Source organism: Papio anubis, chromosome 20, assembly GCF_008728515.1.
Source record: "Papio anubis isolate 15944 chromosome 20, Panubis1.0, whole genome shotgun sequence".
In the NCBI taxonomy this organism is placed as follows: Eukaryota; Metazoa; Chordata; class Mammalia; order Primates; family Cercopithecidae; genus Papio; species Papio anubis.
Window position 1 is genome coordinate 4,694,121 of NC_044995.1, and position 27,131 is coordinate 4,721,251.

At 49.9% G+C, this 27,131-nt stretch overlaps 1 protein-coding gene across 6 annotated transcripts in view; it reads right to left on the minus strand.

Moving 5' to 3' along the window:
• TSKS (testis specific serine kinase substrate) overlaps positions 1–23,172 on the minus strand; it is a 28,938-nt gene extending 5,766 nt beyond the window's left edge. The window contains exons 1-6 of one of the 6 annotated variants that reach the window (XM_031659187.1): positions 22,891–23,158; positions 21,872–22,100; positions 2,499–2,594; positions 2,210–2,293; positions 1,222–1,305; positions 335–627 (exon numbers count right to left, since the gene is read on the minus strand). In XM_031659187.1, coding sequence (XP_031515047.1) covers positions 335–627; positions 1,222–1,305; positions 2,210–2,293; positions 2,499–2,594; positions 21,872–22,100; positions 22,891–23,060 — 956 coding nt within the window. In that variant the 5' untranslated portion in view covers positions 23,061–23,158. Of the gene's footprint in view, positions 1–334; positions 628–1,221; positions 1,306–2,209; positions 2,294–2,498; positions 2,595–21,871; positions 22,101–22,890 lie in introns of all 6 variants that reach the window. The other 5 variants (XM_031659189.1, XM_031659191.1, XM_031659185.1 and 2 more) reach the window with 5 other exon arrangements.
• Positions 23,173–27,131: the final 3,959 nt, after the last annotated feature.

The window sequence follows — 27,131 nt, forward strand, 5'->3', positions numbered from 1 at the left end:
GGGCACTCCCTCCTCTGCTCTTGGAGACCCCAGGCTTGTCGTCCTCCGGTTAGAATCTTTGAGGCTCCTCCCCTGTGTCCCCGCCCACTGCAGCTCCTGGAGACTCTGCCCACGCCTCTGCCCACCTTCGTTCCTCGAGGCTCCTCCCATGTCCCCTCCCACCTCAGGTTCTCGAGGCTCCACCGATATCACCGCCCACCTCAGCTCCACGAGGCTCCCTGAGTCCCCACCCATGCCTTTCCTTGAGAACCTCGTCCCTTGGGTCCCGCCCACCGCAGCTCCTCGAGGCTCCACCCCTGAGTCCCCGCCCACCTCGTTTCGAGGTCCCGCCCACCTCAGCTCCTCGATGCCGGTGAACACCTTCTGCAATTCCTGCTCGCTCACGTAGGGGCCCTCACCTGCCCGAGGCCCCATTCCCCAGCCTGCGGGGACCAGGCCGCGAGGCCGCGAGGGTTTGTCAGGACTCCCTGGCGGGCCGGGGCAGCCCTGGGACGTGGCGGTGGGGCCCAGGCCGTTCCGGGAGAGGCCAGCCTCCGGCTTCTGCTGCTGCTCCGGCTTCTGCAGCTCGGTCTCCTGCCGTCGCGGCGTCTCATCCTGCAGCTGCTGCTGGAGGTAGCGCAGCTTCTCCTGGTCGGTAAGGGAGGACGGGACGGGGTCAGAGCATCCAGTCGCTTTCCTCCCGCAACCACCTCTACCCCCAAATCCGCTCCAGTACTCCCCAAGATTGGAAGTAGAACGCCTGTGGGGACAGGATGTTGGAAGTCCCACTGGCTGTCATTAGGGAGGGGAGGCACCATTTGAGGCCCAGTTGGACTCCAATTCCCGCTAACCTCCCACAGCCTGCCTCCAGGTATCCACCCGGCCCTCCAAGCCTTCCAGGCGTCAAATACCAGTCCCGGCCACTTGGCAAGAACAACTGAAGCTTTCTCAGCATTTTGTTGGAAAATGAGTGGGCATGTGGACGGGACAGGCCTTCTCACTTGAAGTTCAGCTCGAGTCTCTTTCTGGGACCTGAATGTGACTGCAGGGTGAGAGTCCCCCAGCTGGGTGTTGGAGCCTCATTTGAATCCCTCTTATCAGCGGGTTCTAAGGATGACTGTGTGCACGCAGGAGCAGTGTGGTGGTGGTGTCGGGGCGGGGAGTTCCACCTAAAAGTGTATCTTGAGTCCCTCGCGCATCTGACCTCCTCCCACAAATCCTGGGGCCTCCTCCATTCCTTACCTCCAGCAAGGCAGAATTCTGCTTCAAGACGTTGGTTTTGATTTCAGCATCTTCCACAGACCGGGTCACCTTCCAGCAGTTCTCCTGGGTCAGACACCAGGGCGAGGGCCCTGCCTTCCCATTTCAGTTCTGCCTCCCAACCCTTAGCCTGTCTATTTCCATACAGGCTCCAGGCCTCCCAGCCCCTCAATACAAGACACACTCGGCCGGGCGCGGTGGCTCAAGCCTATAATCCCAGCACTTTGGGAGGCCGAGATGGGCGGATCACGAGGTCAGGAGATCGAGACCATCCTGGCTAACAGGGTGAAACCCCGTCTCTACTAAAAAATACAAAAAACTAGCAGGCTGAGGTGGCGGGAGCCTGTAGTCCCAGCTACTCGAGAGGGCAGAGGCAGAATGAAACGTGAACCGGGGCCGAGGCTTGCAGTAGCTGAGATCCGGCCACTGCACTCCAGCCTGGGCGACAGAGCAAGACTCCGTCTCAAAAAAAAAAAGAGACACTCTCACCAGCTCATTTCCTTGGCTAAAGGGATGGCTTCCTCCTTAGACAGACGTGCCAGAGTGGTACCCCTCCACTTCCTCCCACCTCTTGTTGATCCACCCACTCCATTCTTCCCCTCTTTCTTTTTTTTTTCTTTTGAGACTGTATTGCTCCAGCACCCAGGCTGGAGTACAGTGGTGCAATCTTGGCTCACTGCAACCTCCACCTCCTGGATTCAAGTGATTCTCCTCCCTAAGCCGAGTAGCTGGGATTACAGGTGCGCACCACCACACCTGGCTAGTTTTTGTATTTTTAGTAGAGATGGGGTTTCACCATGTTGGCCAGGCTGGTCTCAAACTCCTGACCTCAAGTGATCTGCCCGCCTTGGCCTCCTGAAGTGCTGGGATTACAGATGTGAGCCACTGCGCCCAGCCTCCTCCCCTCTTTCTTCCACCCTCTTATTCCCATTCCCCTATCCCCACCCACTCCTGCATCCCACTGGCTCACCTTGAGTTGAATGCAGTACCCCTCCAACTCTTCTGCCTCTTGCCGCCTTCTCTCTAGATTCTCGCTCAGCACAGAACACTCACTCTGGAGCATGGAAGGAGGAGAGGTTAGCCAAGGACACAAGGGGACAGCCTGTGGAAAAGAATATCTGGGCCTGGGAAGGTTCCTCTCCCTTCTGAGCCTCAAGCTCCCCAACTGAGCTATGGGTGTGTTCCGCTGGAGGCAGGCTCCAAGCAGGGAAGTTAGCCCTGGAGAAAGGGCAGGTGTTGGACATAGGGTGTCCTCACACCTGCAGAGTCTGCACGTGCTGGTTAACCCGGGTGGTCTTTTCCTTCAAGCTGGTGATGGAGTCTTTGGCGCGGACCAATCCACTGTTGACCCCACTCTGGGGAAGAATGGGAGACAGGTGAGTTATATGGTGTGTGGGTGCAAGCCCCAAGCCCAAGAAAAATTCCAGAACTGGGAGGCTGTGTTTACACCTTGATTTTGCCCTGGAATGGCTGTGTGACTTGGAGCCAAGAGCTATACTTCTGATTCTTAGCATTCCTGTGCAGCAAACCCAGGGGATAAATGACCTTTCTTCATGGTGGGCTGGGAGAAAAATAGGATCCAGGAGGGAATAGGGGATGGAGGTGGGGTGCTCAGACACGTGGAGGAAGAAGGATGAACTCAACCAAACACTGAGCTAAATGTCTTTGGGGGCCAGGTGCCGTGGCTCACTCTGGTCATCCTAGCACTTTGGGAGACCGAAGTGGGTAGATCACTTGAGGTCAGGAGTTCAAGACCAACTTAGCCAACATGGTGAAACCTCAACTCTACTAAAAATACAAAAATTAGCCGGGCATGGTGGTGCATGCCTTTAATCCCAGCTACTTGGGAGGCTGAGGCTGGAGAATTGCTTCGACCTGGGAAGCAGGGGCTGCAGTGAGCTGAGATTGCACCACCACACTCCAGTCTGGGTGACAGAGCAAGTCTCTTTAAAAAAAAAAAAAAAAAAGTCCTTGGGGTCCACAGCATAAAAAGATGAACTTTGAAAACACATGCCCTGGCTCTCTCTCCAGGAAATGGTGAATTACAAAGGAAGCCACTTTTATTTTATTTTCATTTTGTTTTGTTTTGTTTTGTTTTGTTTTTTTGAGACAGAGTCTAGCTCTGTCACCCAGGCTGGAGTGCAATGGCACGATCTTGGCTCACTGCAACCTCCGCCTCCCGGGTTCATGCCATTCTCCTGCCTCAGCCTCCCGAGTAGCTGGGACTACAGGCACCCGCCACCATGCCTGGCTAATTTTTTGTATTTTTAGTAGAGATGAAGTTTCACTGTGTTAGCCAGGATGGTCTCGATCTCCTGACCTTGTGATCCGCCCGTCTCGGCCTCCCAAAGTGCTGGGATTACAGGCGTGAGCCACCGCGCCTGACCAGGAAGACACTTCAGATCTGAGCACTTGCAATGCACCAAGCACTTGTCTTTTATTCTTCACAACCACACCTCTTGAGGTTATTTGGCCTATTTTACAAGTGAGACAAATGCGTCTCAGAAATGGGCTATCCCTTGTCTTCCCAGGTACTCAGCACATTAGGTGACCTCATCAGAATCTAGATTCAGAACCCTTGTTTTAAACCATGACACCATGTGGCCTCTGGTCATCATTACTTTATGTCACATAAAATGTTGTGCGACTCCTGCCAATCTGTGGTTCAGGAGGGATGCATGTGGTAGGATCCATTCTCCCAGCTTGGACAGTTACAGAAGCCTTAGCCTGGCATAGGACTGTCCAATCAGAGACTACATTTCCCAGGTTCCCTTGTGGCTAGATGTGGCCATGTGACTAAGGTCTGTCCAATGGAATGTGAGTAGAAATAATATAGTCAATTTATTTTGGGGAGAGGTCGGGGGGGTCTCTCATTATTACCCTGGCTGGTGTGGAGTGATACTATCATAGCTCACCAACTCCTGAGCTCAAATGATTCTCCTGCCTCAGCCTCCCAAGTAGCTAAGACTACAGGTGCTTGCTACCATGCCCAGCAAAATTTTTAAATGTTTGGTATAGATGGGTTCTCACTATGTTACCCAAGCTGGCCTCAAACTCCTGGGCTCAAGTGATCCTTTTGTGTCAGCCTCCAAAAGTGTTGGTCTTACAGGATTGAGCCACTGCACCCAGCCTCCTGTCTCTCTCTCTCTCTCTCTTTTTTTTTTTGCCTACATCATTACTTGGACTGTGCAGAATTATAGTCAATTTCTGAGTCACCCCTTAAAGTAAGGAATAAGAACTTTCCCTTTTTCTCTCATTTCACTGGAATGCACAATTGAGGGCTGTCTTGGACCAGCAGATAGAGGACACAACGAGACAGAAGGAGCCTGAATCCTTGACATGGAGCCACCATACTCCATTCCAATCACCTGTGAAGACTTTCAGGGTGAGACATTACATCTTCTGTGTTATTTAAGCTGTGTTATTTTGTGGGGTTTTTTGTTTTTTTTTTACAGTAGTCAAATGTATAACTTCAATATCATTGACGTTCTTATTTCACACTTGAAGGGAAAGAGAGGCAGAGAGCCATTTGCCAGCTGGTTATGACCAATTCCAGCCAATGGAAGGGAAGTGGGCACTGGTGGATGTGTGGAAAAGACAGGCATGATCTCTTCCCCTGTTCCTCCTGCCGAATGGCTGGAAGGCAGTGGTGAGAGCAACTGTCTAGAAATGGCCGAACAACCAGAACATAGATGCCTGTAACCTGCTGCATTTGAAGAGCTGAGCTACTATGCTTATCAAGTCTTTTATGTGCAAAAAAACCACAGCTCTCTTGATTTCTCTCATGGTTGCTGAACTAATACACAAAAAGAAAGAGAACAAGTTTCGTCCCTTGTAAGATGGGGGCAGCAACACATTTCTTGCATGATTGCTCTGGGGAAGAAGTGTGGTAAGAAATAGTGTATCCAGGAGGCGGAGCTTGCAGTGAGCCGAGATCGCGCCACTGCACTCCAGCCTGGGCGACAGAATGAGACTCCGCCTCAAAAAAAAAAAAAAAAAAAGAAATATTGTATCCAGCTGACATCAACAAAATGGTGGATTAAAGAATTCAGGCCGGGCACAGTGGCTCACACCTGTAATCCCAGCACTTTGGGAGGCCAAGGTGGGTGGATCACTTGAGGTTAGGAGTTTGAAAACAGCCTGGCCAACGTGGTGAAACCCCATCTCTACTAAAAATACAAAAATTAGCCAGGCGTGGTGGCTGGCACTTGTAATCCCTGCTACCTGGGAGACGGATTGACACAGGAGAATCCCTTGAATCCGGGAGGCAGAGGTTGCAGAGAGCCTAGATGGCGCCATTGCACTCCAGCCTGGGGGACAGAGTGAGACTCCATCTCACAAAAAAAAAAAAAAAAAAAAAAAGGCCGACTGCAGGTGGCTCCATGCTCAATCCCAGCACTTTTGGGAGGCCCGGTAGGCCCGGATCACCAAGGTCAGGAGATGGAGACTATCTAGCTAACACAGTGAAACCCCGTCTCTACTGGGAAAAATTCGCCAGGTGTGGTGACGAAGCCTGTAGTCTCAGCTAGGAGGCTGAGGCAGGAGAATGGCGTGAACCGGGCCGAGGCTTGCAGTGAGCAGAGATCGCGGCACTGCACTAGCCCTAGGCTGACAAGGAGGCAGACTCCGTCTCAAAAAAAAAAAAAAATTCAAAAATTCCACCCCTCCATAAAAACAATGAAAAACTAACAAAATATGGGCTTTGAAAAAAACAATCAGTTTTTTCACAATTCTGGAAATTAACCAAAGGCTTGCAGAAACTCAAGGAGCATTTATTCAAGAAAAGTAACTCTCTATAAAGCGTCAAAGACTTGAGGAATTTTAACTTATCCTAGTCCTATCTTCCACTCCCTAGCTCAGCAGGAACCCTGGAAAGTAACAGCCCACATTTCCCACAGGGAGGAAGCAGAATGAAGCTAGAACTCATTCAAAGCCTTATTACCCAAAGAAGAGTCATTCTATGATTTTTTTTTTTTTTTTGAAGGATGAGTCTCAGCTCTGTCATGCAGTGGCGCGATCTCGGCTCACCCATAAGCTCCGCCTCCGGGGATCCGCCCGCTTCTCCTGCCTCAGCCTCCCGAGCCAGCTGGAGACTATACGAGACCCGCCACCCGCGCCCGGCCTGAGCCTTTTGTATTTTTAGTAGAGGCGGGGTTTCACCATATTGGCCAGGATGGTCTGATCTCCTGATATAAATCCACCATCTCGACACTCAATGCTGGGCTGGCGTGTGCCTTAACCCATTCTATGATTGTTAAGTGATGCCTGGGAAGACCCCACACAGAATAGTTGTCTTTCCTTTTCAGAACTGGCAAATCCCTGAAAATATCTCTGATGGTTGAAGGAAAGATTTGGATGTTTTTCCTCTCCAAATCTCATGTTAAAATGTAATCCCTTGCCAGGCACAGTGGCTCACACCTGTAATCCCAGCACTTTGGGAGGCTGAGGCAGAAGGATTGCTTGAGCTAAGGATTTGAGACCAGCCTGGACAACATGGTGAGACCCCATGTCTACAAAAAAAAAAAAAAAAACCCACAAAAATTAGCTGGGTGTGGTGGTGTGCACCTGTAGTCCCAGCTCCTCAGGAGGCTGAGGTTGAAGAATCGCTTGAACCTGGGAGGTGGAGGTTGCAGTGAGCTGGGAATGTGCCACTGCACTCTAGTCTGGATGACGCTGAGATTCTGTCTCAAAAACAACAAAGAAATGCAACACCCAGGCTGAGTGCAGTGGTTCATGCCTGCAATCCCAGCACTCTTGGAGGCCAAAGTGGGCACATCACTTGAGGTCAGGAATTCAAGACCAGCCTGGCCAACATGGCGAAACCCTGTCTCTGCTGATACAAAAATTAGCCGGGCACAGTGGTGCATGCCTGTAGTCCCAGCTACTCGGGAGGCTGAGGCAGGAGAATCACTTGAACTCAGGAGGCGGAGGTTGCAGTGAGCCGAGATCACGCCACTGCACTCCAGCCTGGGTGGCAGAGTGAGACTCCATCTCAAAAAAAAAAAAACAAAAACCACCTGTGTGGCACCTCCTTGCTCCCGCTCTTGCCAGGTGATATGCTGGCTCCATCACCTTCTGCTATGAGGCCCTCACCAAAAGCTGAGCAGATGTTGGCACCATGCTCATCAGCCTATGAACCATAAGCCAATTAAACCTCTTTTATTTATACCCAGCCTCGAGTATTCCTTTATAGCAATGCAAGAATGGACTAACACGGAGTGGGAGAGGGAACATTTGTAAAGAAAAAAAAAAATGTACGCTTGTTTTAATGTTGCTACTGCCAAAGGCAATGGATAACAGTTGGGGGAAGCAATAAAAAACAAAAAATCTTTTTTTTTTTTTGAGACGGAGTCTTGCTCTGTCACCCAGGCTGGAGTGCAGTGGCCGGATCTCAGCTCACTGCAAGCTCCTCCTCTCGGGTTCACGCCATTCTCCTGCCTCAGCCTCCCGAGTAGCTGGGACTACAGGCACCCGCCACTTCACCCGGCTAGTTTTTTTTATTTTTTAGTAGAGACGGGGTTTCACCGTATTAGCCAGGATGGTCTCGATCTCCTGACCTCATGATCCGCCCGTCTCGGCCTCCCAAAGTGCTGGGATTACAGGCTTGAGCCACCGCGCCCGGCCAAAACAAAAAATCTTAAAAGGAAAATCTGATGGAGATATCTTTTGAAGCCTTGAAATATTCCAACAAGTTCCTGGGAAGGTAGAAAGCCACTGGCCTATGTAGGGTTGTGTACATGCTTGGGAAAGTTTTGAGAAGGCCCCAAGCTTTTCACCTCTGGCTGACCTTGAAACCTTGAAACGCTGCACCAGCAGGAAGGGAAGGCTAAGGTAGAGTTGTAAATTGTCTATCTGAGTGTTAAAGGTGTGCCTCATCAGGTACACAGAGCCATTTGGCAAAGACTAGAAGATTTTGTTGTTGTTCCAGTTTAAGGAAATCTCTCTCCAGTCATTAGCTAACCACTAAAATCAGAGAACAGACACTTCAGTGGCCAAACATGACAAAGAACACAGATATTACAGGAATAGTTCAGAAAAGTCTCTTTTTTAAAGAGCAACTATAGGCCAGGTGCAGTAGCTCACCCCTGTAATTCCAACAATTTGGGAGAATGAGGTGGGAGGATTGCTTGAACCCAGAAGTTCAAGACCAGCCTGAGCAACACAGTGAAACTTAATCCCTTAAAAAAAAATAATAGGCCGGGCGCGGTAGCTCAAGCTTGTAATCCCAGCACTTTGGGAGGCTGAGACGGGCGGATCACGAGGTCAGGAGATCGAGACCATCCTGGCTAATCCGGTAAAACCCCGTCTCTACTAAAAAAAAAAAAATACAAAAAACTAGTCGGGCGAGATGGCGGGCGCCTGTAGTCCCAGCTACTCGGGAGGCTGAGGCAGGAGAATGGCGTAAACCCGGGAGGTGGAGCTTGCAGTGAGCTGAGATCTGGCCACGGCACTCCAGCCTGGGCCACAGAGCAAGACTCCGTCTCAAATAAATAAATAAATAAATAAATAAATAAAATAAATAATAAAATGGGCCAGGCACGATCTCATGCCTGTAATCCCAGCACTTTGGGAGGCCGAGGCAGGCGGATCACAAGGTCAGGAGATGGAGACCATCCCGGCTAACATGGTGAACCCTGTCTCTACTAAAAAACACAAAAAATTAGCCAGGTATGGTGGCAGGCACCTGTAGTCCCAGCTATTCGGGAGGCTGAGGCAGGAGAATGGCGTGAACCTGGGAGGCGGAGCTTGCAGTGAGCCGAGATCACGCCACTGCACTCCAGCCTGGGCAACAGAGCAAGACGCTGTCTCAAAAGAATAATAATAATAAAATTATCTGAGCTTGGTAGTGCACACCTGTAGTCCCAGCTACTCAGAAGGCTGAGGCAGGAGGACCCCTTAAGCCCGGGATTTAGAGGCTGTAGTGAGCCACAATCATGCCACTATACAGTGGCCTGGGAAACAGAGCAAGATCCTGTCTCAAATAATAATAAAAATAAATAAGTAAAAATAATAAAAAGCAACTACAACAAGCAATAATAACAACAAATCCTTATGAGTGGGGAGAATCTGTTTCTAGGGTTGCTACATTATGATACTTTATTATTTTATTTATTTATTTATTTAGAGACAGAGTATCCCTGTGTCCCCCAGGCTGGAGTGCAGTGGCACAATCTCAGCTCATGGCAACCTCTGCCTCCCGGGTTCAAGTGATTCTCCTGCCTCAGCCTCCCCAGTAGCTGGGATTACAGGCGCCCGCCACCACGCCTGGCTAATTTTTGTACTTTTAGTAGAGATGGGGTTTCACCATATTAGCCAGGTTGGTCTCGAACTCCTGACCTCAGGTGATCTGCCTGACTCGGCCTCCCAAAGTGCTGGGATTACAGGCGTGAGCCACTACTCCCTGATACATTACGATACTTTAAATGGCCAGTTTTCAGGCCAGGCACGGTGGCTCACACCTGTAATCTCAGCACTTTGGGAGGCTGAGGCAGGTGGATCACCTGAAGTCAGGAGTTTGAGACCAGCCAAGCCAACATGGTTAAACCTCATCTCTACTAAAAATCCAAAAATTAGACAGGCGTGGTGGTACACATCTGTAATCCCAGTTACTGGGGAGGCTGAGGCAGGAAAATTGCTTGAACCTGGGAGGCAGAGGTTGAAGTGAGTCAAGATCATGCCACTGCACTCAAGCCTGGGTGACAGAGTGAGACTCTGTCTCAAAAAAAAATAATAATAATAATAAATAAATAAAAAATGGCCAGTTTTGAAGAAAAAAGTTATAAGGCATGCAAAGAAAGGAAAACTATGGCCTATACAATGGAGGACAAGCAAGCAATCAAGAGAAACTGTTCAGGGGTAGGATGGCTGGGGCAGATTTGGACTAACTAGGCAAACACTTTAAATCAGCTATTTTAAATATGTTCAAAGCGCTAAAGGAAACAATTCCTAAATAACTAAAGGAAAATGAGAGAATAATGTCTCACCAAATAGGGCATATCACTAAAGAGATAAAAATTATTAAAAGCAACCAAATAGAAATTATAGGGTTGAAGGGCCAGGTGCAATGGTTCGCAACTGTAATTCCAGCACTTTGGGAGGCCAAGGCAGGCGGATCGCGAGGTCAAGAGATCAAGAACATCCTGGCCAACATGGTGAAACCCCATCTCTACTAAAAATACAAAAATTAGCTGGGGATGGTGGTGGGTGCCTATAGTCCCAGCTACTCGGGAGGCTGAGGCAGGAGAATCGCTTGAACCCGGGAGGCGGAGGTTGCAGTGAGCTGAGATGGCGCCACTGCACTCCAGCTTGGCAACAGAGCGAGAGGCTGTCTCAAAAAAGAAATTCTAGGGTTGAAAAGTTCAATCACTGAAGTGAAAAATGTACTAGAGGGGGCTCTGTAGCAGAATAATGATTCAGTGAACTTGAACATAGCTCAACTTTGATTATCCAGTCTGAGAAACCTAAGAACAAACAAAAAGAATGAAGAGGAATGAATGTAGCCTCAGAGAGCCATGGGTCTGGAAGTCCCAGAAGGAAAGAAAGGGGCAGAAAGAATATTTGAAGAAATAATGGTTGACAACTTCCCAAACTGGATGATTTGAGCATTAATCCACACATCCAAGATGCCAAATGAACTCCAAATAGGCTCCACGGGCTAGGCACCGTGACTCATTGCTGTAATCTCAGGACTTTGGGAGACTGAGGAGGGAGTATTACTTGAGACCAAGAGCTCAGGACCAGCCTGGTGAACATAGCAAAACCCTGTCTCTTAAAAAACAACAATAAGAAGGTTGGACATGGTGGCTCACACCTGTATTCCCTGCACTTTGGGAGGCCAAGATGGGAGGATTGCTTGAGCCCAGGAGTTTGAGACCAGCCTAGGCAACAAAGTAACACACACATCTCTAAAAATTAAAATGAAAATAAAAACATTTTTAAAATAGGATAAAATGGGCCAGGCATGGTGACTCACGCCTGTAATCCCAGCACTTTGGGAGGCTGAGGCGGGTAGATCACAAGGTCAGGAGTTCAAGACCAGCCTGGCCAACGTGGTGAAACCCCATCTCTACTAAAAATACAAAAATTAGCCGGGCATGGTGGCACGTGCCTGTAATCCCAGCTACTTGGGAGGCTGAGGCAGGAGAATCACTTGAACCCAGGAAGCGGATGTTGCAGTGAGCCAAGAACGCGCCACTACACTCCAGCCTGGCAACAGAGCGAGACTCTGTCTCAAAATAAATAAATAAATAAATAAATAAATGCAATCAGTGTCAGAAAGAAATCTGGGGCCAGGTGCGGTGGCTCATGCCTGTAATCTCAGCACATTGGGAGGCCAAGGCTGGAGGATCACGAGGTCAGGAGATCGAGACCATCCTGGCTAACACAGTGAAACCCCGTCTCTACTAAAATGTAAAAAAATTAGCCGGGCATGGTGGCATGCACCCATAGTCCCAGCTACTCGAGAGGCTGAGGCAGGAGAATGGCGTGAACCCAGGAGCTGGAGCTTGCAGTGAGCCGAGATTGCGCCACTGCACTCCAGCCTGGGTGACAGAGCAAGACTCCGTCTCAAAAAAAAAAGAGAGAGAGGAAAAAAAGAATAAAAAAGAGAGAAATTTGGGAAACACACAAATGTGTGGAAATTAACACACTAAGAAAAATAGTGGTGCCAGGCATGGTGGCTCACACCTATAATCCCAGCTCTTTGGGAGGTCGACTTGGGAGGATCACTTGGGCCCAGGAGTTCGAGAGCAGCCTGGGCAACATAGTGAGACCTCATCTCTACAAAAAAATTTTTTTTTAATTAGCTGGGCATTGTGGCACACATCTGTAGTCCCAGCTACTCAGGAAATTGAGGCAGGAGAATCATCTGAGCCCAAGAGGTTGAGAGACTGCAGTGAGCTGTAGCCATGCCACTGCACTCCAGCCTGGGTGACAGAGCAACACTGTCTGAAAAAAATTTAAAAACCCAATGGGTAAAAGAAAAAATCGCAAAGGAAATTATAAGATTGTTTGGGATGAAGAAAAATGAAAATACAGCATACCAGAATGTAAGTGATATGGTGAAAAAATGCTTTAAGGGAAATTTATAGCTGTAAACACATTTAAAAAGAAGAAAGGGCCAGGTGCTGTGGTTCATGCCTGTAATCCCAACACTTTGGAAGGCTGAGGCAGGTGGATCATGAGGTCAGGAGATGGATACCATCCTGGCTAACACGGTGAAACCCCGTCTCTACTAAAAATACAAAGAAAATTAGCTGGGCGTGGTGGTGGGCACCTATATTCCCAGCTACTAAGGAGGCTGAGGCAGGAGAATGGCGTGAACCTGGGGGGCGGGGCTTACAGTGAGCCGAGATTGCACCACTGCACTCTGGGCAATAGAACGAGACTCTAAAAAAAAAAAAAGAAGAAGGATCTCAAAATCAGTATCTTAATGCCCCACCTTAAGAAAATAGAAAAAGAGGCCAGGCGCGGTGGCTCACGCCTGTATTTCCAGCCCTTTGGGAGGCTGAGGCGGGGATCACGAGGTCAGGAGATCGAGACCATCCTGGCTAATACGGTGAAACCCTGTCTCTACTAAAACTACAAAAAATTAGCTGAGTGTGGTGGCGGGTGCCTGTAGTCCCAGCTACTTGGGAGGTTAAAGGAGGAGAATGGCGTGAACCAGGGAGGCAGAGCTTGTAGTGAGCCAAGATTGTGCCACTACACTCCAGCCTGGGCAACAAAGTGAGACTCTGTCTAAAAAAAAAAAAAAAAAAAGAAAAAGAGTAAATTAAATCCAAAACTCACAGAAAGAAGGAAATGATAAATATTAGAGCATAAGGAAATAGAGAATACAAAAACAATAATAAAAATCAACAAAACCAAAAGTTGGTTTATTGAATAGATCAAAAAAAATTGACAAATCTTTAGCTAGACTGACCAAGAAAAAAAGAGAAGACTCAAATTACAAAGATCAAGAGTGAAAGAGGAGACATTATTATCAACTGTACAGAAAGAAAAATGATTATAGGGGAAGACTGAACAATTGTATGCCAATGTATCAGACAATCTAGATACAATGGGAAAATGTCTGGAAACACACAAACTACCAAAACTGACTCAAGACCTAGAAAGTCCAAAAAGACCCATAACAAGTAAAGAGATTGAATTAGTAAAAGTAACTTTAAAACTTCCAACAAAGATGGCCAGGCACGCCTGTAATCCCAGCACTTTGCGAGGCCGAGGCGGGCGGATCACGAGTTCAGGAGATCGAGACCATCCTGGCTAACACGATGAAACCTACTAAAAATAAAAAAAAAAAAGTTAGCTGGGCGTGGTGGCGGGCGCCTGTAGTCCCAGCTACTCAGGAGGCTGAGGCAGGAGAATGGCGTGAACCCGGGAGGCAGAGCTTGCAGTGAGCCAAGATTGTAACACTGCATCCAGCCTGGGCGACAGAGTGAGACTCTGTCTCAAAGAAAAAAAAAAAAAGAAAAGCCTATAACCAGATGGCTTCAGCAGTAAATCTTATCAATCATTAAAAAAAAAGAATTGACAAACAATCCATTTCAAAGTCTACCAAAAAATAGAAGGAGCAATTTCTAACTCAGGAAATAGCTGACAGTATCTCCCTGATACCAAACAAAGACATCACAAGAAAAGAAAACCACAGACCAGGCCAGGCATGATGGCTCATGCCTGTAATCCCAGCGCTTTGGGATGCCGAAGCAGGTGGATCATGAAGTCAGGAGTTTGAGACCAGCCTGGCCAAGACGGTGAAACTGCATCTCTACTAAAAATACAAAAATTAGCCAGGCACAATGGTAGGCGCCTGTAGTCCCAGCTACTCGGGAGGCTGAGGCAGGAGAATGACTTGAACCCAGGAGATGGAGTTTGCAGTGAGCTGAGATCGTGCCACTGCATTCTAGCCTGGGCAACAGACTTTATTTCAAAAAAAAAAAAGAAAGAAAACCACAGACCAATATTCTTTATGAATATAGTCACAAAAGTCCTCAACAAAGTACTAGCAAACCAAATCCAGCAGCATGTAAAAAGGATTATACATCGTGACCAAGTGGGAATTATCCCAGGAATGCAAGGTTGGTTCAACATACTAAAATCAACAAGTGACTGGACATGGTGGCTCATCCCAACAATTTGAGAGGCTGAGACAAGAAGATTACCTGAGGCTAGGAATTCTAGATCAGCCAGGTCAACATAGTGAGACTCCATCTCTATAAAAAAATTTAAAAATTATCTGGGTGCAGTGGCATGTGCTTGTGGTCTCAGCTCCTTGGGAGGCTGAGGTGGGAGGATTGTTTGAGCCCAGGAGGTTGAGGCTGCAGTGAGTTTTGATGTCACCACTGCACTCCAACCTGGGAAACAGAGCAAGACTCTGTCTCTAAAAATAAATAAATGTTACATACCATATTAATAGAATAAAAGGGGAAAAAAAAAGCCACAATCATGTCAGTACAGAAAAAGCTTTTGACAAAATATAACACCCTCTGATGATAAAAAAAAAAAAAAAAAAAAAAAAAACTCAACAAACTAAAAATAGAAAGGAACTTCCTCATCCCAGTAAAGGGCAGCTACAAAAATCCCACAAAATGTGATAGTTTAAAATATGCCCATAAATTCTTTTACATTCCTTTAAAACATGGAGCCTTATTTGCCTCACTTGAGTATGAGCTGGACTTAGTGATTCACACCCAGGAAATAGAATAAGGCAGGATGGGTGTGGTGGCTCATGCTTTTAATCCCACCACTTTGGGAGGCTGAGGCAGGCAGATCACCTGAGGTCAGGAGTTCGAGACCAGCCTGCCCAACATGGTGAAACCCTGTTTCTACAAAAAATATAAAAATTAGCCAGGTGTGATGGTGCACACCTGTAATGCCAGCTACTCAGGAGGCTAAGGCATGACAATTGCTTGAACCTGGGAGGCAGAGGCTGCAGTAAGCTGAGATTGTGCCACTGCACTCCAGCCTGGGTGACAGAGACTGTCTCAAAAAATAAAAAAAATAGAATAAAGTAGAATCGATGACATGTGAGGTAAGAGACTACTTCATGAGAAAAACTGTTTCTTTATTGCTCTCTCTTCCTCTGGGGAATGATAGCCTCAATGTCATAAGCAGCCACCTATGAAGAGGCCCATGTAGCAATGAATTGAGGCCTCCAGCCAAGGGCATGTGAGTGCCCCATTTTGGTAGCACAACCTCTGGCCCCAGTCCAACCTTCAGGTGACTGCAGACCCCGCCAAAATCTTGATTGCAACCTTGTGAGACAACCTGAGCTAGGACTACCCAGCTGAGTCCCTCCAGGTTGTTGTTTGAAGTTTTGGTGTAATTGGTTTCACAGCAATAGAAAGCATTACACAAAGTATCTTTCTAACCTGAAGACTCAGAAGGTCTTGGGTTTCCTGTGGGTAATTGTTCTGGAAACCAAGGCAACAGAATCTAGGGTCAGCTAATTTCTCCCAGTTACTAGCCCTATGACCTCATGGAGGGGACTTCACCTCTCTGTGCCTCTGCTTCCCTACCTGTGAAATGGAGATACAACTAACAGCTACCTTCACAGAGTTCCCATTGTCCTTCCTCCTACCTGGAAACTGACACTTTCTCAACCAGGGTCTCCATCACCACCTGGTTCTCTGTCCCCCTCTTTCCAGTTCTCTGTCCCCACCCAGCCCCTGTGTCTGTTCCTTCTCTCTCTGGGTCTCTATCCCCCTCCTCTATTTCTGGGTTTCTCTCTCTTCCTGATTCAGCTCTGTCCCCCAAATCTCAGAGTCTCTGACTTCTTTTCTCTGAGTCTCTGCCTTTCTACTCTTTAGGTCTCTGTCTGCTTTTTTTCTTTTTTTTCTTTTTTTTGAGATGGAGTCTCACTCTGTCACCAGGCTGGAGTGCAGTGTCACTATCTCGGCTCTCTGCAACCTCCACATCCCGAGTTCAAGCGATTCTCCTGCCTCAGTCTCCTGAGTACAGGCATGTGCCACCACACCCGGCTGATTTTTGTATTTTTAGTAGAGATGGGTTTCCACTGTGTTGGCCGGGCTGGAGGTCTCTGTCTTCTCCCCCAGGTTTCTTTCCTTTCCTTTCCCCCACAGTTTGGGTGTCTGACCCTGTCTTCTCTGTCTTCTCCTCTTTGCATCTCTGTCTCCCTTTGTCAGTCTCTCTTACTTGTTTTGTGTTCACTGTGCCTTTGTCTCTCTGGGTCTCTGTCATCCATCCCTCTTGGAGTCTCTGCCTTTCTTTTCTCTCAGTATCTGTCCCTTTTTCTAGGTCTCTATCTCCCTTCTCTGTGATGTCCCCATCTCTCTAGGCTTCTGCTCCCCCACTTTCCTACTGTGGGTCTCTGTCTCCCTACTATGAATCATTTCTTCTTTTTCTTCTTCTTTTTTTTTTTTTTTTTGAGATGGAGTCTCCCTCTGTCCACCAGGCTAGAGTGCAGTGGCGTGATCTCGGCTCACAGGTACCTCCACCTCCGGGGTTCAAGTGATTCTCCTGCCTCGGCCTCCTGAGTAGTTGGGATTACAGGCACCTGCCACCACACCTGGTTAATTTTTGTATTTTTAGTGGAGACCAGGTTTCACCATGTTGGCCAGGCCGCTCTTAAACTCCTGGCCTCAAGTGATCTGCCAACTTCAGCCTCCCAAAGTACTGGGATTACAGGCGTGAGCCACCGTGCCCAGCCCTGGATCATCTCTTCTTCTGTCTCTGAGTCTCCATCTCTCTCACACTGGACCCATCTGTTCCTTCCCCAGAACCTCTGTCCTCCCACCCTCCGAGTCTCTTTCCTTCTCTCTCAGGGTTTCCATCCCTCTCTCTGGCTCTCTCTCCTAATCTCTCTGGGTCTCTGTCTCCCTCTCTCCGGGTCTCTGTCCCCCTCTTTCTGGGTCTCCATCCCCCTCTCTCTGGGTCTCTCTCCCTTTCTCTCTCTCTGGGTCTCTGTCTCCTTCTCTCTGGGTCTCTGTCCCCCTCTCTCTGGGTCTCCATCCTCCTTTCTCTGGGTCTCTATCTGCCTCTCTCTGGGTCTCTGTTCCCCTCTCCCTGGGTCTCCCTTCCCCTCTCTCTGGGTCTCTGTCCCCTTCTGTCTCTGGGTCTCTGTCCTCCTCTCTCTCTGGGTCTCTGTCCCCATCTCTCTGGGTCTCTGTCTCCCTCTCTGGGTCTCTGTCCTCTCTCTGGGTCTCTGTCCCCTCTCTCTGGGTCTCTGTCCCCTCTCTCTGGGCTCTGTGCCCTTCTCTCTGCCTGTCCCTGCCTTCTCTCTGGATCCTACTGCCCCCTCTCACCTCTCCAGCACGCACCCCAAGGTCATTACTTTTTCCATTTCACCGAGAAGGAACTTGAAGGCCCTTAGAGGCCCACACTCCCCTGCAGCCCCACAGCAAGCTGGCGGCTGTGTCAGACCTTGATCCTGGCTGCCTGGGGCACTTTCTCAGGCTTCACGATCCACTGGGGGATGTGACTCAGAAATAGCTCTGGTGGGAGGCAAACGGCTGCAAGTGCTGCCCAAGAGACACTCCCCAAGAGAGGGCGGAGAGCTCTTCTGTCTGAGGGAGGAGATGTCTCCCAGGCCTCCTTCCCAGCCCAGACTCTCTGCCGTGTTCTCTTCTCTGCAGCTCCTCCTCCTTCCCTGGACCCTCGCCCAGCCTCCCCTCTGGCCTCCCTGCCTCAGTCTCTCCCCTCCAAATACCCCCACTCAACCCAGGGGAGTCTTGGGGAGAGAAAGGCCTTTTGTATGAGTGACAAAAGCGCAGCCTTCTTGTCCTGGTCCTGCTTCTTACGAGCTCTCCAACCTTGACCTTGCGGAGGTTACTACATGGCTGTCTACCATAGTTGAGTTTTTGTTTTTGCTTTTGAGACGGAGTTTTGCTCTTGTTGCCCAGGCCACAGTGCAATGGCACGATCTCGGTTCACTGCAACCTCCGCCTCCCGGGTTCAAGCGATTCTCCTGCCTCAGCCTCCCAAGTAGCTGGGATTATAGGCATGTGCCACCACACCCGGCTAATTTTATATTTTTAGTAGAGATGGGGTTTCTCCATGTTGATCAGGTTGGTCTCGAATTACTGACCTCAGGTGATCCGCCCGCCTCAGCCTCCCAAGGTGCTGGGATTACAGGCGTGAGCCACCAAGCCCGGCCTCAAAAATTTGTTTTAAAAATTAGCTGGGTGGCCGGGCGCGGTGGCTCAAGCCTGTAATCCCAGCACTTTGGGAGGCCGAGACGGGCGGATCACGAGGTCAGGAGATCGAGACCATCCTGGCTAACACGGTGAAACCCCGTCTCCTCTAAAAAATACAAAAAACTAGCCGGGCGAGGTGGCGGGCGCCTGTAGTCCCAGATACTCGGGAGGCTGAGGCAGGAGAATGGCATAAACCCGGGAGGCGGAGCTTGCAGTGAGCTGAGATCCGGCCACTGTACTCCAGCCTGGGCGACAGAGCAAGACTCCGTCTCAAAAAAAAAAAAAAAAAAAAATTAGCTGGGTGAAGCCGGGCACGGTGGCTCACGCCTGTAATCCCAACAATTTGGGAGGCTGAGGCGGGAAGATAATGAGGTCAAGAGATCAAGACCATCCTGGCCAACATGGTGAAACTCTGTCTCTACTAAAAGTATGAAAATTAGCTGGGTGTGGTGACGCATGCCTGTAGTCCCAGCTACTCTGGAGGCTGAGGCAGGAGAATCACTTGAACCCGAGGTGGAGGTTGCAGTGAGCTGAGATCACACCACTACACTCCAGCCTGGCAACAGAGCGAGACTCCATCTCCAAAAAAAAAAAAAAAAAAAAAATTAGCTGGCTGTGGTGGCATACGCCTGTAGTTACAGCTACTTGGGAGGCTGAGGTGGGAGGATCACCTGCGCCTGGGGAGGCCAAGGCTGCAGTGAGCCAATATTGTGCCTGGGCTGTCATGCTGTCACTCCAGCCTGGGCAACAGAACAAGAACCAGTCTCAAAAACAAAAAGAAAAGAAAAGAAAAGAAAAAAGAAAGAAAGAAAGAAAGAAAGAAAAAAACATTTGTTTAGCTGGGCATGGTGGTGTGCACCTGTAGTCCCACCTACTTGGGAGGTCAAGGTGGAAAGATCGCTTAAGCCCAAGGCTTTGAGGTTGCAGTGAGCTATTATCATGCTGCTGCACTCCAGCCTGGGCAATAGAGTGAGACCCTGTCTCAAGAAAATGAAAAAAAATAAAAATAAAGAAAAAGAGAGGCCAGGTGCGGTGGCCCACATCCGTAATCCCAGCACTTTGGGAGGCTGAGGTGGGTGTCACCTGAGGTTGGGAGTTCGAGACTAGCCTGGCCAACATGGTGAAAGCCCATCTCTACTAAAAATACAAAAATTAGCCAAGTGTGGTGGCACTCTTGTAATCCCAGCTACTTGGGAGGCTGAGGTGGGAGAATCACTTGAACCTGAGAGGTCGAGTTTGCCGTGAGCCAAGATCGCGCCACTGTACTCCAGCCTGGCTACTGAGTGAGACTCCATCTCAAAAAAGAAAGAAAGAAAAAGAGATATTTGTTAAAAAGAATGTATGTGGCTGGGCATGGTGTTGCACTCCTGTAATCCCAGCACATTGGGAGGCTGAGGCCCCAAAATTGCTTGATGTTAAGACCAGACTGTGCAACATTGTGAGACCCTGTCTCTACAAAAATTATTTATTTATTTATTTATTTATTTTGAGACAGAGTCTTGCTCTGTCACGCAGGCTGGAGTGCAGTGCCGCGATCTCAGTTCACTGCAACCTCTGCCTCCCAGGTTCAAGCCATTCTCCTGCCTCAGCCTCACCAGTAGCTGGGACTATAGGCACATGCCACCACAGGCGCATACCCTCACGCCCAGATAATTTTTGTATTTTTAGTAGAGACAGGGTTTCATCATATTGGCCAGGCTGGTCTTGAACTCCTGACCTCATGATCCACCCGCGTTGGCCTCCCAAAGTGCTGGGATTATAGGTCACTGTGCCTGGCCTACAAAAAGTTTTTTAACAAATTAGCCAGGTGTGTGCCTGTGGTCCCAGCTACTCAGAAGGCTGAGATGGTAGGATCCTTTGAGGCCAGGCTACAGTGAGCTGTGATCGTGCCACTGCACTCCAGCCTGGGACACAAAGCAAGACCCTGCCTTAAAAATAAATAAAAGTGGCCGGGCGCGGTGGTCAAGCCTGTAATCCCAGCACTTTGGGAGACCGAGACGGGCGGATCACGAGGTCAGGAGATCGAGACTATCCTGGCTAACATGGTGAAACCCCGTCTCTATTAAGAAATACAAAAAACTAGCCGGGCGAGGTGGTGGGCGCCTGTAGTCCCAGCTACTCGGGAGGCTGAGGCGGGAGAATGGCGTGAACCCGGGAGGCGGAGCTTGCAGTGAGCTGAGATCCGGCCACTGCACTCCTGGGCGACAGAGTGAGACTCCGTCTCAAAAAAAATAAAATAAAATAAATAAAAGCTGGGCACAGTGGCTCACACCTGTAATCCCAGCACTTTGGGAGGCCGAGGTGGGCGGATCACCTGAGGTCTGGAGTTCGAGACCAGCCTGACCAACATGGAGTAACCCTGTCTCTACTAAAAATACAAAATTAGCCGGGTGTGGTGGCGCATGCCTGTAATCCCAGCTACTAGGGAGTCTGAGACAGGAGAATGGCTTGAACCCGGGAGGCGGAGGTTGCTGTGAGCTGAGATCATGCCACTGCACTCCAGCGTGGGCAACAAGAGCGAAACTCCGTCTCAAAAATAAATAAATAAATAAATAAATAAATAAATAAGATTTAAAAATAAAGAAACGAATGTATGCATCTCCATTTTACAGATGAGAAAACTGGGGCTCCCTGAACTTAGAAAGTGCTGGTAAGTGCTAGTGAATCTCATCAGCATCATGAAGATCATGGCTATTGTTAGTGTAGTTCTCAGTATCTGGTAGAGCCTGTTTCAGGCCTGCCCCAGGGGAAGCCAGGTGGGGGGTGAGGAGCAGAGGTGCAGTGAGTTAAAGCACCAATTTGTAACCCTCTATACTTTTGCCAGAAATTATCTAAATCTCCCTAAATCTTGCTCACCTCTCAGTTTTGCCCCAGATTCTTAGGTGACTCCCCTCAGAGAACGCCTACTCACTCGCTAAGGTCCAGTTGCAAGACATCCTCCTCCAGGAAGCTTTCCCTGATACCCCCAAATTGGCTTGAGGAGCCCTTCTCTGGGATCTCCTCCGTTATGGAATTTCTCACCCTAGTCTGTGTCTTTTGCCCCCACCAGACTGGGAGCTCCCCAAGCGCAGGGATCTGGCCTGGTTCCTGAGCCCAGCCTCACTGGGGACATTTGGGATTGACTGTGTGAATTGAAGACCGACACCCAGGCCAGGCACAGTGGCTCTCGCCTGTAATCCCAGCACTGTGGGAGGCCGAGGCAGGAGGATCACTTGAGCCCAGGAGTTTGAGACCATCTTGGGCAACACAGTGAGACTATCTCTAAAAGAAGAAGAAAAAAAATAAAAGACCAACGCCCGGATTCATGGCTGGCTGCCAGAGAAGGAGGAGGCAGTTCCCAGTTAGTTCCTCTGCATCTCAAAGAATGACCAGAACGTTCTCACTCCAAGTCAAAAACACCCCATCCCCATCCTAAGTATTTGCTACCACCGAGTGGAGGACCTCGGTCTTCCCCAGCAGGTGGTGTGGGGGGCCCTCACCAGGATTTCCGTGATGTCTGCGTCATCCGGATCCCAGGGTAGGCTGGGGGAGGCAGGGGGCCCGGCCAGCGTGAGTTGGCCGCTGAGGTCTTCCACTGTGGAGTCTGTCCCTGTGGAGTCGGTGGGCTCCATGGCGGCCAGGTTGAGCAGTGACACATTGGTGCAGGCCGAGGACCGCTTGAGGTTCAGGCACCAGTGCATGGGCTGGTGGGACATCTGGGGCTCCACCCTGCAGAGGAGAAACAGGCAGAAAGGTCGAGAAGCAGCTCCACGGTGTCTGGCCCCTCCTGTCTTCCTTTCTCCATACCTCACGCCCTGTGACTCCACTCTCACTGTATACAAGTTTCTCCCTTCTCTGTCCTCACTGCCTGCTTTATTCTCCTTCCCTGCTGCCTACTTTCTCTTCTTTCTTTTTTTTTTTTTTTTGAGACAGAGTCTGACTCTATTGCCTAGGTTGGAGTGCAGTTGCATGATCTCGGCTCCCGGTCGCAGTTCAAGCAATTCTCCTGCCTCAGCCTCCTGAGTAGCTGGGGTTATAGGCATGCGCCACCATGCCCAGCTAATTTTTGTATTTTTAGTAGAGATAGGGTTTCACCATGTTGGCCAGGGTGGTCTTGAACTCCTGAACTCATGATCCGCCTGCCTCAGCCTCCCAAAGTGCTGGGATTACAAGCGTGAGCCACCATGCCCAGCCACCACTACCTACTTTCTTCTCCTTCCCCGCTGCCTACTTTATCCTCCCTTCTCTGCCCCGGCCACCTACTTTCTTCTTCATTCACTAGCCTCCCTTCTCCTTCTTCCCTCCCCACTGGCTTTTTCCTCCCTCCTTTCATCCCCATTGCCTTCTTCCTTTCTACCTCCCTGAGACTTGATGTCTTCTTCACTGCTGCCCTCTTTCCTGCCGCCCACCTGCTGGCTTTCCCTCCTCCCCTTCCTCCAGCATCCACAGTCGGACTCCTGCTCTGTTGGAGGAAGTGCTGGGCGTTAGAACCATCCCTGACAGGGTGCAACAAACCCACCCGTGGAACGACACGGCCTTCTTTTTCTTCGAGATCCCCTTGGCCCGGCTGCTCACCCCCCGGGGAGCCTCTGGGACTAGCTGGGAGCAGCTCTCGACCCCCGTGGGGGTGTCCCCGGCCTCATGGATCTCCTTGGACTGCCAGATTGTCTTCACCACCACGCTCGCCATGGCATGGGGGTCTGGCTCCCAGGGAGGGCTCCTTCCTCTGAGACTTCCCGCCTACTGTGACTACAGACCCTCAGGATCCAGTGTCCCCTCAGCCTGCCTCACAAAGGACCCAACCACTGGGCTCCAGTGAGTGGGGGACACGGGGTAGGGAGGGGTGCTGGCCCAGGTCATTCCCCCAGGGTTCTCAGTGGACTCCTCCTGTGCGGGATTCTAGTTACATGCGCAGCGTGCCCCCTGTCTTCAGAGCTCCAGTGGATAGACTCGTGCTAGCCTGTAACTTACAACGGGTTGGCCCACGGATTCTTGGGAGAGGTCCAACTTCCCTCTCCCTGAGACTAAGCGTGGGGTCACCCAGCCCTGTGCACTTGTACTTGATTCTTCATGTAGCTTCCTGGATTTGATAGTTGGCTGGGGTCTGAGAGACTGTGGTCGAAGAGGGCTGAGATCCAGACCCTGACCCGGAGGGTCTCATATTCTATGGCGCATTGGGGTGGGGAGAAAGGCAATGTACAGGTAGATCAACAAGACAAAGCTAGGTACAGTGGGCCTCGGGGTCAGGGTGGAAGGTGAGGGAGGAGAGGAAGGTGGAGAGTTGCGGCAGGAGAGAGGGTGGCATCCCTCTCCCCCGTTTATTTATTTATTTATTATTTTCCTTAATTTTTTTTTTTTTTTTTTTTTTTTTGAGACAAAGTCTCTCTCTGTCACCCAGGCTGGAGTTCAGTGGCTCAATCTCGGCTCATTGCAACCTCTGCCTCTCCGGTCCAACTGATTCTCCTGCCTCAGCCTCCTCCCCAGTAGCTGGGACTACAGGCGTTGGCCACCATGTCCGGCTAACTTTTGTATTTTTAGTAGAGACAGGGTTTCACCATGTTGGCCAGGTTGGTCTCAAACTTCTGATCTCAAATGGTCTACCTGTCTCAGCCTCCCAAATTGTGGGATTACAGGTGTGAGCCACCACGCTCGGCCATAATTTTTTTTTTTTTTTTTTTTTTTTTGAGATGGAGTCTCGCTCCGACACCTAGGCTGGAGTGCAGTGGTGTGATCTCGGCTCATTGCAACCTCTACCTCCCAGGTTCAAGCGATTCTCCTGCCTCAGCCTCCTGAGTAGCTGAGACTACAGGTGCCACCACCACACTGACTAATTTTTTTTTTTTTTTTTTGTATTTTTAGTAGAGATGAGGTTTCACTATGTTGGCCAGGCAGATTATATAACTCTGACCTTGTGATCTACTCACTTTGTCCTCCCAAAGTGCTGGGATTATAGACACTTGAGCCACTAAAACTTTACATCCCAGCCCAGAGATATACCAGTTTGCGCTCATCTTTTTACATGGGGCCCATGCTAATCTTCTCTGTATGGTTTCAATTTTTTTTTTTTTTTTTTTTTTTTTTGGAGACAGAGTCAGCTCTGTCGCCCAGGCTAGGTGCAGTGGCGGATCTCAGCTCACTGCAAGCTCCGGCCCGGGTTCGCTCACCATTCTCACCTCCAGCCTCCCGAGTAGCTGGGACACATGGCCCGCCACCTTGCCCGGCTAGTTTTTTGTATTTTTAGTAGAGATGGGGTTTCACCGTATTGGCAGTTGATTAACCCGATCTCCTGACCTGTGCAATCCCGCCCGTTCGGCCCCTCCCAAAGTGCTGGGGATTACAGGCGTGGAAGAGCCCGGCCAGTTACAATTGTAATACATGTGCTGTGGAAGCAAGCACGCCCTGCTATTTAGGGACAGACTTTTCCTGTTCCTGGGTTCCTGGATGTCCCTCTTCACACTTCTCAAAAAGACTAGTTCAAACATCACTGCTAACAGACATTTTAAATGCCGTTATCCCCAGGGAGAAAGTACTTCTTCCTTGTCATGAATGGACTCCAGTTCTTGGAACGCTTTATGTATCTTTCTATAAAAAAGAACTCCTGGCCGGGCGGGGTGGCTCATGCCTGTAATCCCAGCACTTTGGGAGGCCGAGGCGGGCGGATCACCTGAGGTTGGGAGTTCAAGACCAGCCTGGCCAACATAGTGAAACCCTGTCTCTACAAAAATAGAAAAATTAGGTGGGCATGATGACGGGTGCCTGTAATCCCAGCTACTCGGGAGGCTGAGGCAGGAGAATCGCTTGAACTTGGGAGGCTTGAACAGTGAGCTGAGATTGAGCCACTGAACTCCAGCCTGGGCGACACAGCGAGACTGTCAAAAAAAAAAAAAAAAACAAAAAAAAAGGCCGGGCGCGGTGGCTCACGCCTGTAATCCCAGCACTCTGGGAGGCCGAGGAGGGCGGATCACGAGGTCAGGAGATCGAGACCATCCTGGTTAACACGGTGAAACCCTGTCTCTACTAAAAATACAAAAAATTAGCCAGGATGGTGGCGGGCGCCTGTAGTCCCAGCTACTCGGGAGGCTGAGGCAGGAGAATGGCGTGAACCCGGGAGGCGGAGGTTGCAGTGAGCCGAGATCGCGCCACTGCACTCCAGCCTGGGCGACAGAGCGAGGCTCCGTTTCAGAAAACAAAACAAAACAAACTTCTTTAAGTCCTGGGATTAATCATTTTTCCTGTGTTTAATGGGGCTGCTTTATGTTCTTCAGGGGCAAACAGCACCCCCCCCATATTAGAAATGGACTCTTCCAGTGACTAAAACAGCTGAGCAACGTCTGTCCTCCTGGAATCCAAAATGGACTTTCCCAGGTCCCATTCCTGGAAACCCAAATGGACGCATCCATTGAGCCTGGAAGGTGGGCTCTTCTCAACCTCCTTTCCATCTCCCAGGATTCAGAATGGCCATTCCAAAGGTCCCGGACACACCCCCAAGACTCATTCCAGGAATGCTTGGCTTCTGAGATTAGAAAAGGATGATGGGGTGGTTTTGTTCCTAGAGGTGACAGAAATGGACTCTTCCAGTTCCCTTTGTCCCAAATTTCTCAATCGCCCGGGGCGTTGGGAGTTCTGGCCGTTTTGCCTTCCCCAAAGCTAGTTTACCGAAGAGTCTCTGGGGAGCTGGGGGTTGGGGATGGAGGCTGGGGCTGGGCCAAAGCAGGTTCACCCATTCCTTCCTTTAACAGATGTTGTTGAAAACTCTTCAAGGCCAGGTCCCATTCTTGCCCAGAAGGAGTTCCCAGTCTGGAGGAAAGAATCAATTTTGGTTTGATATCTGCTACAATGGAGGCTGCCCGAGAGACACTGTGGTTGGACAAAAAAAAAAAAAAAGGGCAACATATATTGAAAAGTAAGCCAAGATATGGTTTACATTTATTTCTGCTTTTTCACTTACAAGCTATGTGGCCCTGGGCAAGTCATTCACCCTCTCGACCTAAGGTTTAACCTCTGCTTAATGGGACTAGACTTGAATTACTGTTTTTCACTCTGAGATTCTAGGTCTCCTGACAACTCAAGTCCCGACACGTTGGCTGCAGAGAAGGGGGGAGGGGAGGAAGGCTTCCTAGAAGAGGATTTTAGCAGTCGGGGGTGACAGTAGATGGAGAAAGGGAACACTGAGACGCTTGCGCAGTAAACACCGCACGCTCTCTTGCCCCGCCCAACCCCTTCTCTGCAGCAGGGAATTGCAGGCGTCGCTCCACCTATCCCAGCCGAGCGGAGTGACACCCTCTCTCGTTCCTTCTCTGCTGATCTTCGTCTTCCGCCCGCCCCACAGCCGCCCAATAGAGAGCTGAAGTAGGACAGATCTCGCCAATCCGCGACGCCTGAGGGGGAGGTCTACCCGTTCATTGGTCCCAGTCAACCTAAGTCCCGCCTCCTAGTCCCGTTCCCCGCCTTCCTTCACGACCCTCCCTCCCTCCTTGGAGGGCCGCTAGATCCAATCAGTGTTTGACCTGGCCGCGCGAAGGGGGCGGGTCCATGATGCGAAATCGAACCCCGCCCGTCTTTTGGGCAACGCCTCCTCCCCCCTTCTCATTCCCAAACGGAAATAGCGGAACAGTGGACCAATGGCAGCGTCGTGCCTTTGCTTAGCGGCCAATGAGAGAGGAAGTGGGGAGAAACGCGAGTGTGAGCGGCAGGAGCCCAAACCAATGGGAGGCTCAGAGCTCCGGACGCCGGGCGGAGGGGAGGGGCAAGGGGCGGTGC